General features: G+C 42.3%; 1 protein-coding gene across 2 annotated transcripts in view; it reads left to right on the top strand.

Moving 5' to 3' along the window:
• Window positions 1–15,603, top strand: part of LOC145417333 (cysteine protease ATG4B-like) — a 387,500-nt gene that overhangs the window by 46,560 nt on the left and 325,337 nt on the right. For both annotated transcript variants that reach the window (XM_080286013.1, XM_080286012.1), the window contains one exon: window positions 714–812. In XM_080286013.1, coding sequence (XP_080142139.1) covers window positions 714–812 — 99 coding nt within the window. The remainder of the gene's footprint in view (window positions 1–713; window positions 813–15,603) is intronic.

Raw genomic sequence — 15,603 nt, 5'->3', positions numbered from 1 at the left:
TTAGTTGGGCCAATGGTGGTATTGTATTTTGAAGTGTTTAGGAGTATTTGAAGGCATTGTATTGTACTTGTTAAAACAGTAGAAAGTAAATGGGAAATTACTGACACATTATATATAAAATTTTTATATTTGCTGTCCTCATTTAGCCCCTTTGCTACTAGAGATCTTTACTAAGCTAAATATAATTCCCTGACAGTAGCAGGTTGAAAACAACGATATTTTCAAAGGATTAATGGAGATTGCTCCTGGCCGATTCACATTATGAAAGATCTTTCTGGACCTAAAATAAACTTGTCTTGTAGCATCAAGACATAAAAAATGGGGATGCACTCATACTGAAATGGTTAATGGAGATTGTTTGTAACCTTTTCAGTTTGAGAAGTTTATCCAAAGCTGAACAGAATAATCTGGCTGCAGCCAGAACTAAATAAAAATATGTCCTTTACTGAAAGGGCTACTTGAGATTGTTTCTCACCTGTTCAGTATGCAAGACATTTCTAAAACTGATAAAATCATCAGGCAGAAGCAAGATTATAATAGATTTCCTGTTATTGAAGGGGTTGAGACACTGATAAAGTCATTGATAACCTAAATCCTGAAGTAGTTTGTGTTATCATTGCTAAGCTGTGAGTAATGATGTCAGTAATTGTCAAGCAGTTTATGTGGTGTCATGATATCACTGCCATCTGTAAGTGATGCTGTGGTACTTGCAGCATGTATGACCTACGAGGGGGCACTCAGTGAGCCAGAAGACTTCCCCAAGTCTGATGAACCGGTATGGATCCTTGGCAAGCAGTACGACACAAATAAAGGTTAGTGCAAGCTTCAGATTAACACTTAGGTTCCTGTGACTCACTCTTGGCTAATGAAATTGTGCATCATTTTCATTTTTGAAGTTTCCAACTTGCATGCATCAGCCTTGCTCACCTAATGGCTACTCTTCATGCTGCTTGATCTATGGCAGCTTCCGTGTTTAGTCCCTTAACCCCGAGGTCACACTCAATGACCTCCTCTCAGGTCTTTTTCTGTCTGCCTCTTACTGCCCTTCCCCCAACATTAATATTTCTCACTTTCTGCACCCAGTTATCATCCCCCATCCTCTCCACATACCCAAACCATCTCATTTTACCTCTTCTCATTACAACACCAATACACTCCAGCCCCATCCTACCTCTCAACTCTTCCATTGTAAACCTAGCCCCCCCTCAGGCCTTGCACTCAAGGATGCACTGTACAACCACCTAATCATTGCCATTTCTCTTCATTTGAGCCTGCAAATATCCTCTTCCTTTGCTGCCCAGGTCTCACCACCATACAGCATTACACTCCTGATGCATGCTGCATATAAAGATCCCCTTGCTTGGAGGGAGAGCCCTCTCAATGTCAGGAGAGGCAACGGCTCCCGGAACTTCTTCCAGCCACTCCTGACTCTAGCCGCAGAGGTAGTTTCTGCTCCACCCCCAGCACATAACGTGTCTCCCAAGTAACAAAACTCATCTACACGCTCAAGAGACTCACCTGCAAGTTCAATCCTTTCATGCCTCGCAATATCCACATGCTTTCCCAGCACACCACACACATGAAATCAGGATCATCTCACACTCTACCTCTAATATCAGTACATCTCGTATGCACCGACTTATCACAAACACTGCATAAGATGGAATTACTTCCCACGACCTTGTGAGAAATTGCATGTGACCACTCTCCCTCTTCTTTGACAGTAATATTCCCAACCCTAGATACCATCACGTTTGTTTTATCTGCATTTACTCTCTTTCTTTCCTTCATTCTTTCCTCTTTCTTCTGCCTGTGGGTGACTTTACACTCCCTCTTGTGTCTTTCTTTCCTTCATTCTTTCCTCTTCCTTCTCCCTGTGGGTGACTCTACACTGAGTGACAAGCCAGATGGTTTCCTGTACACCAGGAAACCATTTACTATGCTGGGTGGTAACCATGTAACCAGATTTTGGCTCCTGGTGGATTAGTGGGTAATAAAGGTGCTCCAGTCGGATTGAGCCAGTGAAGATTTATATCCATGGGGTGGTTGGGGTTTATTGGTCACGTAATGCCACCCAGGGATGAGTGAGGTTGGTCACTCTCATGTTAAATTCCAGGACCAACTTTTCTAGCCCCGGGCTCCTACGTTCCTCATGGGGCAACGTAGGATTAGATGATGGATGATACTCTCAAGTCCTCGTGCATCATACAACCTCTCCATTTCTCAAATCTTTCCTTTGCCTCCCTTTCATTCTCTGCAGCCAAAAATCACCAGCATACAACGTATCCCACGGAAATCCATTTCTGAAGTCACATGAGAGGGCTTCAAGTACCATGATAAACAACAAGGGCCTCAAGTCTGACCCCTGATGCATACCAACATTCAGAGAAAATTCATCACCCAAATCTCCATTCACCCTTACCTGGGTGTGAGCACACATGTACGTGACCATAACAACCTTAACCAGCCACCCCTCAATCCCAAGCTTCCTCATTGCCCACCTCACCGCCACTGTAGAGACTCTGTCAAAGGTCTTCTCCAAATCAACAAAAACAAAGTACAGTTCTCTTTTCTTTCCTGTATATTTTTCCTGAAGCTGTTGAACAATGAATATGGCATCAGTGGTACCTTTGCCTAGCATAAACCCAAACTGCATCTCATCAATATTCACTCTTTCTCTAACCTTCTAGAACTCTCTCCATGTCCTTCATTATCTAGCCTAAAAGCTTTATTCCACTATAATTTCTTCTTTCCAGGGCATCACCCTTCCCCATATACACATTTACAATTACACTCTTTATAGCCAATCATCTGGGACAACACACTCACATATGATCATATTTATCAGGTCACCGACTAACCTGACTCCTACATCTCATGAGGCATTCAGCATTTCAGCAGTCAGCCCAGACACACCAGCTGTCTTCCCCATCCATATCCTATCTATTGCTGTGCTCACAGTAGCAGCATCAAAGGCAGCATCAAAGGAGTAGACTGTAGCACCAGTCGAGCAGGGCAGTACTCCCAAGGTTGATGGAAAGCTGATGACAGGGAGTGCTGGAGCTCCCGTTTCATCAGCCCTCAGGACTAGTTCCTGACCATCCCCCTTTGCTGAACTTTTTCAGTGTCTCAGTTACACAGAGAGTAGGCCAGCATGCTCTCCAGTACAAATTTCTCTGTCTACACCAAACTACATGCACAGTACACACTACACTTCCTATTCAAAATTCAACTAAAATGGCATCTCATCACCAAGCCTCGGAGTCCCGGGGGGTGGGGGGGACCATAAATGCCCCTACCATCCGCCCCTCTCCCGGTGACGACTCGAGGTGCCTGGAACCACTGTCTGACTTCTTCTTCATTTCTGCAACATTCGCGGCCTTTCCTCTAACTTTCGCTCTGTTGAGCACCACCTCTCCTCCTCTAAACCTCACCTTCTTTTTCTAACTGAGACTCAGCTGTCTGAGGCAACTGACAGCAAACCCTTTTCTGTATCCTCCTACTTTCTCTATACTCATTTCAAAGCCAAAGGTGGCTGTTATGTGTATATACGCAACGACTTATCTTGCTCTCGTGTTCCTGAACTCGATTCTTCTGAATTCTCTACACTCTGGCTTCGGCTTTCCTGTCATTCTCTGACTAAATATATCTGTGCTGTTTACTTATCCCCTAATTCTACTGACTATCAAAAATTCTTCGACTATCTTACTTCTACGATGGAACACATTCTATCCATTTCTCCTTTCTCTGAAATCTCCATTCTAGGAGATTTCAATGTTCACCACCACCTTTGGCTCTCCTCTCCTTTCACGGATCCACCTTGTGAACAAGCCTACATCTTTTCTATCCTTAATGACCTAGAGCAGCTTGTACAGCACCCTACCCGTATCCCTGACTCCCTTGGAGAGAGCTCCAACATACTTGACCTCTTCCTCACAACTAATCCTTCTGCTTACTCTGTTAATCTTTTCTCTCCATTGGGCTCCTCCGATCACAACCTTATTACCTTAACCTGTCCTATCACTCCGGTACGGCCTGTGGACCCTCCAGGGAAACGTCTGTGGCATTTTGGACCTTCGGACTGGGAGGCCCTCAGGCAGTACTTCTTTGATTTTCCCTGGAATGATTATTGCTTCCATGGCCGGGAGCCATCTGAATGTGCCTTGCGCATTACGGAGGTTATTCTCTCAGGCATGGAAGCATACATTCCTTTCTCATATCCTTTGACTAACGCAAGAAAGCCTTGGTTTAATCACGCTTGTTCTAATGCTGTCCGCAACAAGGAGAGGGCCTACAAAAGGTACTGGAGCCAACCCATCCCTGAATCACATCATCTTTACGTTTCTCCCCGGAATTGTGCTAAGTCTGTTCTTCGCTCTACTAAGAATAATTTCATCCATACTAAATGCTTTCAACTCTCCAACTCGAATTCTTCCCGCTCCTTCTGGCACCTTGCCAAAAATCTTTCTGACAACTTTACCTCATCATCCTTCCCTCCTCTTTTCTACTCTGATGGTTCTGTAACTATTTCTTCTACTGATAAAGCAGATCTCTTCGCACAGACTTTCTCCTCCAATTCCACCTTAGACGATTCCGGTGCTGTTCCTCCATCACTTCCCCCCTCTGACTTCCTCATGTCTGACATTAAAATTTCTTCAGTTGATGTATTTTCTGCCATCACTGGCCTCAGTACTAACAAGGCATATGGGCCTGATGGGGTCCCTCCTGTTGTTCTCAAGAACTGTGCTTCTGTTCTTACACCCTGCCTAGGCAAACTCTTTCGCCTTTGTCTGTCAACTTGTACCTTTCCTCCTTGCAGGAAGTTTGCCCTCATTCAGCCAGTCCCAAAGAAGGGTGACCACTCCCAACCCTCCAACTATCGTCCAATTGCTTTAACGTCCTGTATTTCAAAAGTTTTCGAGTCAATTCTCAATAGAAAAATTTTAAGGCATCTTTCCTATCACAACCTTCTTTCCGATCGTCAGTACGGGTTCCGTCAGGGACGCTCCACTGGCGATCTTCTCACCTGCCTTTCAGACTCCTGGTCATCCTCCTTTCGGGACTTTGGCGAAAGCTTTGCCATTGCACTTGACATCTCAAAGGCTTTCAATCGAGTCTGACATAAATCTTTAATTTCCAAACTGCCCTCCTACGGTTTTTATTCTTCTATCTGTGCCTTCATCGCTAGCTTTCTTTCTGGTCGTTCTATAGCCGCTGTTGTAGACGGCCATCGTTCTTCTCCTAGATCTGTCAACAGTGATGTTCCTCAGGGCTCTGTCCTATCACCAACTCTCTTCCTTTTATTCATCAATGATCTTCTAAGCTGTACATCTAACCCTACCCACTCATACGCTGATGACTCCACCCTTCACCTTTCCATTCGGTTCCCGCAATGCCCATCTCAACAGTTACTTCAACAAACAAGGGATGAGGCTATGGCACACCTAATGTCTGACTAGGCTCGTATCTCTGATTGGGGTAAAAATAATATGGTTGTTTTTAATGCATCTAAGACTCAGTTCTTACACCTATCAACCCGACAAAATCTTCCACAGGTATACACACTAATGTTTAATAATATTCAGCTTAATCCTGCATCATCCTTGAACATGCTTGGGGTTTCATTTACTCGGGACTTATCTTGGAAAGATCATATTACATCTCTTGTAAAATCTGCTTCCAAGAGATTGGGTGTGCTAAGCCAACTCCGCTCTTTCTTTACCCCTGCACAATTGTTGACTCTATACAGGGGTTTTATCCGCCCCTGTGTGGAGTACAACTCTCATGCATGGGGAGGCTTCCCACATACAGCTCTTCTCAGTAGGGTGGAGTCAAAGGCTTTTCGTCTCATTAACTCTCCTCCTCTTACTGACTCCCTTCAACCTCTGTCTCTTCGCCGCACTGTTGCATCTTTATCTCTTTTCTGTCGCCACTTTAATGGTCACTGCTCCTCTGAACTGTCTGCTTCCATTCCTCCACCTCTACGACGGGTGCGTAGTACCCGTCTGGCAGCAAACGTTCATCCCTTTTCTGTCCAACTCTCTAATGCAAGAGTTAACTGTTACTCCCAGTCTTTCATTTATGCAACAGGTCAGCTCTGGAACTGTCTCCCTCTGTCTGTATTTCCTGCTGCCTATGATCTCCAGTCTTTCAAACGCAGTGTGTCCAGGCATCTCAAAATGATCGGATATTGAATTTGTCTCTCTATTGTATTTTGTTTTTCTCTTGGAGGGAACTTGTACTGCGGGCTCATGGCCTTTGGTTCCTTCTTCCTCGCATTAAAAAAAAAAAAAAAAAAAAAAAAAAAAAAAACACTGGATCTGCTGGCTCCAAACCTTCCTTGTCCCAGTCAAACTCCTCATTCAGCAGCTGGATGTAATGTTATCTTCATGCGTCTTTAATATCCCCACTGTTCACCACAACCCTTCCTTCATCATTCTTCATACAGTATTCACCTGTGATATCCCTATTCTCCTTCTTCATCTGATATGGCACCGTAAAAATCATATTACAGTAAAACCTCGATATAACGGACTTCGATAGACTGGAATTCTCCTTTATCGGACTCGAGGAGCTACCGGACTAAATTCCTACTGGTATATATCAGAAAAGTCCGATAAAGCCAGAAGCAGTCCGGACTGCCTGACCACTTCAGCTATGTTCACCACAATAAGGTAAATGAAAGACATGTTTATCAGTGTACAGTATAGTACAGAGATAGCTCGATTATCCGGGCTATATGGTGTGAAGGGGTGCCCGATTAGTCCGAAATCACAATTAATTCGGTGGAAACAAAACTGTACTGTTAGACTGATTTATTTACAGGTAAATGTACACTTTAAGTAACAGAAAGACCTTCCTAATTCAATGTACAGTATGTTCCTCCAGCTTGTTTTCGGTATTTTTCAGACTATATTCAGTTTGGTAAATTACTTTTTCTTGCTGAAAAATTTCCTCCCTGTCATTATTGTCACATTCTTTAAGCTGTACCTATGATTGTTTCCAGTGCAATGGACGAAACTCATCGTACACAAATGTGGACTTCGTTTCCCAACATCCCCACTGGAGATTAGGTTAGGTTAAATTATTAGGTGCAGTTAAGCTAGGTTAGGCCAGGTTTAGTTAAACACTTAGATTAAAACAGAGTCTTCTGCTATGACGTTAACAAATCAAACAGAGTCGTCACAGAAGAACCGCAAAAAACAGCTGGGAAACTTATTTAACAAGAAATGTTTATTTACCAACCCAGTAATAATCAAGAATATAATAGACTGTCAGGATGAACTGATTTGGTAAGGTGCTTTTACTGCTTACAGCAAAGCGTATGTTTACCCTCCTCAGTGTTCGTGAGTTCAGAAATCTGTGTACTCCCATGGCAGACCTCGGAACCATTTTTTCAAAGTTATAAAATCAGAGGCTTTTTCTTACAGATGTGAAAAGACTCAACTGGTACACCTGGCTTTTTCCCCTCCCCCCTAAACCCATCTTGTGATTTGCTATGGTTTGTGAAAGAATTTATAAAATTAGGGGGCATGTTACATTAGTATTTAAACATAAAATTAGGGTGCATGTTACATTAGTATTTAACCCCTTAACCGCGGGGCGTCACTTTCGTGACGCTTGGGACCAAGGGATCATACTGCGGGGCGTCGCTTTTGTGATTCTGTGTTATTTTGAATTCACCCGGGCTTCCAAGTGGGGGCTTGTATCATCTATCAGTACTGCCAATGTCCAACACAAGTCAGCACTCCTAATCTCATCTGTACTCCCATCCATTGTTGACAATTTAGCCATTTCTCCCCGTTCTTGACTCCCCTCCCTACCCCCCCCTCCATTACCCTATCCTCTCGCCTGCCCGGCCGTGCTACGCTAAGTAAATCTTCCCTGGAATTTTTCACTGATTTCATCCATTGAAATAAGCCCTATGTCCTATTCTTATACCAAATAATATATACAAGAAAGAAATAAGGTAAGTGACAGTGCCATACACCTGGAATTGGCTAATTATCACCTGACAACACCTCACGTGCACTCGTTCGCTAATTTTCGCTGTTTTTTTCCCCTTAAAATATGCCGTATAATCTATTTTCGTAATAAATATACATGTAAGGAGGGAAGGGAGAAGCCTAAGTGATATTTACATTCACCTGGAACTACCTAATATATAATGTATTGTCTAGATTTCCTGCCAGTCATATCAGTGCTAGACAAAGCTGTTTCAAGATCGAACATTGGTAGCTCTGAATATATATCTCCTAAGTAGGCCTCTAATCTATTTTTGTAATAAATATACATGTAAGGAGGGAAGGGAGAAGCCTAAGTGATATTTACATTCACCTGGAACTACCAAATTTATAATGTATTGTCTAGATTTCCTGCCAATCATATCAGTGCTAGACTTAGCTGTTTCAAGAACCAATATTGGTAACTCTGAATAACCCCTAAAGCAGGCCTCCACGCTGGCCCTCCGTTATCAGTTTACTCTCATCTTCCGAAGCGAGAGTACGTATGTTTCTTCTTGCTGACTTCAAGGCCTTTTTTCACCCCCATGCAAATGGCCCTGTGACCTTTACCCCCTACTAAACCTCGTGTGGAAAGAGGTAAAGGGCTGACAATTGATAAAAGAGTGACTACGATCTTTCTATTGAGTAAAACAGTGCAAGTGGAATTGTAAATAATGTGTAAATAATGTGTAAACAGCAAGTGAAAGTAATGAATGTAAATATATGTGAACAATGGAAAATAGTTTTATAAGTTATTTCAAGTGACCGTGCACAACACAGTGTAAATAAAATAGAAATGTAAATAACGTAAATAAAATAGAGAACGTAAATAGAAATGTAAATGAGTAGTTTTTTAAGAATACGAGTATATACCCTAGGAGTAATGAAAGTGAAAGTTTCACTCTAGCATGTCTGAATGCTATGAGTTATGAGAGTGAAGATGAAAGTGACATTCACTCTCAATGCCAGTATACAGGACGAGAAAGTGAATGCTACGTATTTTACTGAAAGAAACTGAATCCCTACAGTGACAATAAACTAATACTACTGAAGGAAACTTATGGATAAAGACTGTAGATATATATAAGTGTTATATAGTAATAGAAATATAAAGTGTGAGGGGTTTTATGAATAATAAATGACAGAGTAACAAAAGCGAACTAGTGCCAGTGCGACGATCAGACGCGCTCGTAATTTCCATTGCTTTCACAGTGTTTTTTTTTTTGAGTATGGATCCCAAACTACTTGAAAATTGTAGAATAGTGTTTATAGTGTTTGTATCTGGCTGTGGTAATCATATTACGGGTTGTCGGGAAGTGTAAAGTGGAGACTTCGTTACCCAACTTCAGAGGTCTCCACAAGTCCTACGGTAACCGACGAAGGCTCAACAATCATTCCAGGAGAAAGCTGAAGGTATGTGCCATAAGCATATGTAATTTTATTATTCTAGAACTAATAACTGATTTTTGGCAAATATTTTTTGAGAGTCTGTCGGAGCCCAAATAACCCCGCGGCACATGCAAGTCATTGGTAAACAAGCCCGCGGTGTAGGGGTTAATCATATCGGTGAAAACATCTTTGATGAAGCGACTGCCTGGCTGTTTGGAATGGTAGAGTAGGGTCATGTGAACATACCAGCGACCTTTGTTCCCTTCCCATAACTGTTTGCAGTTTTTATAGCTCCCTTAGTGAGTCCAGAAGTACAGCAGTGTGTGATTGAATGGAAGGAGGTGTCATCAAGACTGATATGGGTGAATAGCGAAATTTGAACATGAGTTGTGGGTGTTTGTGAGTGCATATGGGCTTGATAGTGAAAGGGATGAGGAAGAGAGGGAGTCTTTCTGGAATGATGTTGATGAGTGTCTGCAGAGTTTTGGAGCGAATGTGAATGTGGTAATGCTGGGACATCTGAATGCTAGAGTGGGAAATGTAGCATTTGAAGGTGTACTTGGTATGCATGGTGTGCCTGGAAGAAATAAAAATGGGGAACGAATGATAGGGATGTGCGTTCAGCGAGAGATGGTGATTGGAAATACGCTGTTTGCGAAGAAAGATATTTATAAGTATACATGGGTGAAACAGGAGGTGGAAGGGTTGTTGGTAGAGCTTTGATGGGCTCTGTGGTTGTGTCCAGGAATGTAATAGGAAGATTGTTGAATATGAGAGTTCTGAGAGGGGAGGGTGGAGGTATGTCTGACCACTACCTGGTGGAGGGAAAGTTAAGAGTAGGTAAGAGATGGGTGAGAGCTAGGAGGGTTAGGTATGGCAGGGAGGTTTTGAAAGTGAGTAAGTTGGATAAAAGAGAGAAAATGATAGAGTATCAGGAGAAATTAAAAGATGAGTGGAATGCAGTGAAAGATCAGGAAAATGGCAGTGTGGAGGAGGAATGGCAGTTGTTTAAGAATGCTGTGGTGGGGCATGCAGAACAGGTGTGTGGTGTGAGACGTGTGGGTGGTGGTGTAAGAGAAGGAAGTGAATGGTGGTGCGAGGAAGTAAGTATTGCTGTGGCTGAGAAGAGACGTGCAAATGAAGTGTGGCTGCAGAGGAAGGATGAGGTGTCATATGAGAGGTATAAGGAAAAGAGGAATATTGCGAGAAGGGCTGTGCGTGATGCTAAAGTGGCAGCAGATGAGAGGTGGGGTAGGTGGCTGACTGAGAATTTTCAACAGAATAAGAAAATGTTCTGGAAGGTGAAAAGGGTGCGAAAGGGAGAGTCTGGGAAGGAAGAGCGAGTAAAAGCAGAGGATGGAAGGATGTTAATTGAGATGGATGCAGTAAGGAAGAGATGGGCAGAGTGTTTTGAAAGATTGTTAAATGTGGAGGAGGAAAGGGTGGCTGAGATTGTGGCAGATCGAAGGGTGCAAGGAATAAATGTGTTGTTAGAGTTGAATGATTCTTTGATCACGAAGGAGGAAGTGGAGAAGGCAGTAAAGGAGATGAAAACAGGGAAAGCTGCAGGTATGGATGGGTGTGCTGTGGAATGCCCAAAGGGTGGTGGAGTGACTATTGTTGACTGCTTAATAAGAGTGTTGAATATGTGCTTTGTGAAAAGTATGGTGCCAATTGACTGTGCAAGTGCTTGTGTGGCACCGTTGTATAAAGGCAAGAGTGATAAGTATAAATGTACTAGCTTTAGGGGTATAAGTCTCTTGAGTTTTGTAGGGAAGGTGTATGGTAGAGTGTTAATTATGAGAGAGAGGGTACAGAGGGAGTAATTGGTGATGAGGAGTGTGGCTTTAGGAGAGGGAGAGGATGTGTGGATCAGGTGTTTGCTGTGAGACAAATGTGTGAAAAGTATTTAGTGATAGGCAAGGATGTGTTTTGGGCGTTCATGGATTTAGAGAAAGCGTATGATAGAATTGATATGGAGGCTTTGTGGACTGTTTTAATATTGTTTGGACTTGATGGTAGGTTACTAAAACGGGTGGAGAGTTTTTATGTAAATAGTAGAGCGTGTGTAAGAGTGGGAAATGCTGTGAATGATTGGTTTCCTGTGAGAGTGGGGCTGCGACAAGGATGTGTGATGTCGCCTTGGTTGTTTAATATTTATATGGATGGTGTTGTAAGGGAGGTGAATGCAAGAGTTTTAGGTGGAGGTCTGATTCTGGTGAATGTTGATGGTGGAGAGTGGAATCTGAAGCAGCTGCTGTTTGCAGATGATACTGCACTGGTGGCTGATTCAGAGAAGAGATTGAGACGGTTGGTAGAGGAGTTTGGAAGGGTGTGTGAAAGGAGGAAATTGAAAGTAAATGAGGATAAGAGTAAAGTGGTGAAGTGTACGAGGTTGGTAGATGGTAGGGGAATGAATATAGTTTTGAATGGTGAGTTGCTTGAGGAGGTAGAGTGTTTTAAATATTTAGGGTCACATGTTGCTGTGGATGGAAGAATAGATGCAGAAGTGAAGTTTAGAATGAATGAAGTAGGAAAGGTGCTGGGAAGAATGAAAAAGGTGTTTAGATGTCGTTCGCTTAGAATGGATGTATAGAGAAGGCTGTATGAGGGTGTTGTGGTACCGACTGCATTATATGGGACTGAAACATTGAATATGGGTGTAGCAGAGAGGAAAAGTTTGAATGTAATGGAGATGAGGTGTCTGAGGAGTATGTGTGGAATGACGCTATGGATCAAGTGCGAAATGGTGAAGTGCGAAGAAGAACTGGAGTTGTTCGGGAGATGGCTGATAGAGTTGAGCAGAGGGTGTTACGATGGTTTGGGCATATGGAGAGAATGGATGATGAGCGATTGGTGAAAAAGATAACTAGATCTGATGTGAGGTGTAAGGCTGAGAGGGAGACCATGAATAGGATGGATAGACAATGTGAAGAGAGCGCTGGATGTGAGAGGGATGTCTGTTGAGCAAGGAAGAGTGGCTGTGCATGACAGAAATAAATGGAGAGAAATTGTGAATGAATAAATGACGACGCAGCCCTGAGGGGATATTCTCCCGCATTTGGTCTGATTAGCTAGTCCGGTCAGATGCGGGTAAGGGGATGGGTCTGTTCTGATGTGGCAGGGGTAAACCAGCTCTGCTGTCGGGCCCTGCTGCGGATGTCACTGATTGCAATGCGCAGTTGACCCTTGTTTGGTGTGGTGTGATGAGGATCTGTCCCTTCTCCCCTTTGGGGCTAAGACGCGAATGAATGTGTTTGAACGGATGAGTAAATGGGGAGTGTGTCGTCCTGTCTTGGCTACCTCCCTTTCCTTGGGGGAAGCAACCTAGGTATATAGATAGACTAACTTAACGTCACTGTCATAACTTAACGTCACTGTCACTGGTACAGTAAAGCATTGTTCAAGGCTGACAGCCATGAAGGGGTAATGGAATACATTATTGTTTGTATCAATACTCTCTCGCACACCTGTACACTTACGAAAGAACAAAAGGATGAGCAATAAATGTACACTTAACAGTAAGGAGCAGAAATAACTATGCATTGTCAGTCCGAAATGTGTTGGGAAGTGCGACATCGAACGAAGAATGTAGAACTGAATGCCACCTTACAAGAACACATGAGATGAAAGTATTTTTTCTTATTAGTAAACATTTTTGTTCCATTTCTTCCCCTATAATTGTGAAACTCTTAAATTTTTGTCTGAGCATGCAGCTTCATGACCTTACCAATTCAATTCATATTCCTCTAGTTTTTTTTCTGTATTTTTTGCCTATTTTGAGGGTGGTAAATTACCTTTCTCTCACAGAAAGATTTCCTCTCTTAATATCATAATGTTCCTTAAGCCTTACCTACGAGTTTCCAGTATAATGGAAGAAACTTACTCATAGTTAGAGTGCATGTTACATTAGCATTTAAACATATCGGCGAAAACATCTGAGATGAAGTGGCCACCTGACTGCTTGGGATGGTAGAGTAGGGCCATGTAAACATACCAGTGACCTTCGTTCCCTTCCCATGATTGTTTGCAGTTTTTATAGCCCTCCCTAACTCAGCGACCCTGACAGTGGTACAGTATAGCATTGTTTGAGGCTGGCAGCTATGATGGGGTTATTGGAATACATTATTGTTTGTATCAATACTCTCTTTCATACATACAGTACACTTAAGAATGAACAGAAGAATGAACAGTAAATGTAAGTGGAAGAAATAACTTTATGCTCTGTCGGTCTGAAATGTGTTGGGAAGTGCGATATCTAACAAAGAATGCAGAACTGAATGCTAACTTACGAGAACACGTAATTTTTTTTCTGATTAGCGGACATTTTTGTCTCATTTCGTTCCCTAAAATTGGGAAGATTTTACCAATTCACTTCATATTCCTCCAGTTTGTTTTCTGCATTTTTCTATTTTGAAGGTGGTAAATTACCTTCTCTTGCTGAAAGATTTCCTCCTTTATTATCACATTCTTTATGCCATACGTACGATTGTTTCCAACATAATGGAAGAAACTCAGTGTACACAAAAGTGGATTTAGTTTCCCAGTTTCCCAACTGGAGCCCAGGTTAGGTTAGGTTAGGTTAGGTTAAATTAGGTTAAATTATTAGGTAGTTAGGCAAGGGTAGGTTAGGTCAGGTGTATCAGTTGCCTCACCAAACTCCACCCTACCACCCTTGTGATCGAGTTGTGAGTGGGAGATGTGGGGGGGGGGCAGACTCTGTCTGGTTTACCCATGCCTCGCTCACTAGCAGCTGGATGCTTCCTGTTGAAACGGAGCTATCGTACGGATAATTCTATGCATTACTGTACCACTGAACTATTTGGTCACGGTCCGGATATACCGAAAGCTGGATAATCGAGTTTTCACTGTATTATTATATATATTACACCATTTGATTAATGTAGTGAAGTTATAACACAGTACAGTACAGCAATGGTAGTCAAAACAGTTTAAAAACAATTCATGCTATCCGGACTAATGTTTGATATGTCGGAAAAAGTCCGGGTTAGCAGAGGGAAGTCCGGATGTAACTTTTATCTGAATTTTGCGTTTTTGGAATGGTTTAGGCCCCGATTAGTCTGTTATGGTGAGGTCTTACTGTATTCCCTTCCACACAATTTCCCTTCCATGTGACTTATGGTAGGTTATCAAGTAAAAGTCTCTGACTCGGACATCTCCTTGTAAACCGCTTTTCTAGCCCTATGCTTGGCAGCCAAGGATTTTTCTTTGTTACCACCCTTCTTCCATTCCTGGAAAAGCCATCATTACATGGAATGGATTGATAGAGTTCTCCTAACCAAGAGAGAGTTAATGGTTCAAGTATTAACACTCTTAACCCTTGCTGAGCTGAAGATCCCATATGAGGCACAATGAAGGTTTGCACTGTCCGGACTGCAGTCCTCATATGAAGTAGCATTTTTGTGTCTCTTCCTATCCATAGACAGACAGGTTGTTTTACAGAGATGGGCAGTAACAACATCGCCAACCCACTTGTTGACACATAGGGAACACTTATACGTTGGTTATGTGGTTACCACCCAGCAAGGTAAATGGTTTCCAGGCTTACAGGAAATCATTAGACATGTCACTTAATGTAAAGCCACCAGAAAAGGAAGGGAAACATAATAAAAAGTGATAGGAAAGATGGAAGAAATAGGAAGTGAGAAGTTCAGACACAGAAAAAGAATGATAAAGGTGAAGGAAGAGGTAGGCAGCACTACATCAAGTGAGTGGATGATGGTCACCACCACCTACCATGGGTTATAAAACAGTGACTGAGGGAAGGTAAACTGCCTTACAAAGAATCACCTGGCAGCTGAATAGTATTGTTTGGCTTAGCTGCGAGAAAATACTCATAATAGAGAAGTTGCAGCCATGAAAGTGTTAAAATCATTTTAACTCTCCCTTACATTCCTTTGAACTTCTCATGACTTCATAATTTAAAATACAATGTTGAGTAAGGGCTATGTGATATATGCATTGGTTTGAATCCATTAAAGGTAACTGGATTTTTTTTTTTTTTTTTTTTTTTTTTTTTTTTTAAATGATGTAATGCCTTCAGAAGTGTAGGCCATTTATTCTAGCTTGGGTCCCCACATCTCAGGAGGAGTTATATGAGATAGGATTTTTACTTTTAAATGTGGTAGGTGAAGGCAGCCACATCCACTCACCTGATGTAGCGCAACTTTCAGGTGATCATACATTGAGT

This window comes from Coenobita brevimanus, chromosome 110 (assembly GCF_032717465.1).
Source record: "Coenobita brevimanus isolate Jiangsu-jjx chromosome 110, ASM3271746v2, whole genome shotgun sequence".
Classification (NCBI taxonomy): domain Eukaryota; kingdom Metazoa; phylum Arthropoda; class Malacostraca; order Decapoda; family Coenobitidae; genus Coenobita; species Coenobita brevimanus.
This window is presented reverse-complemented; position numbering and strand designations above follow the sequence as displayed.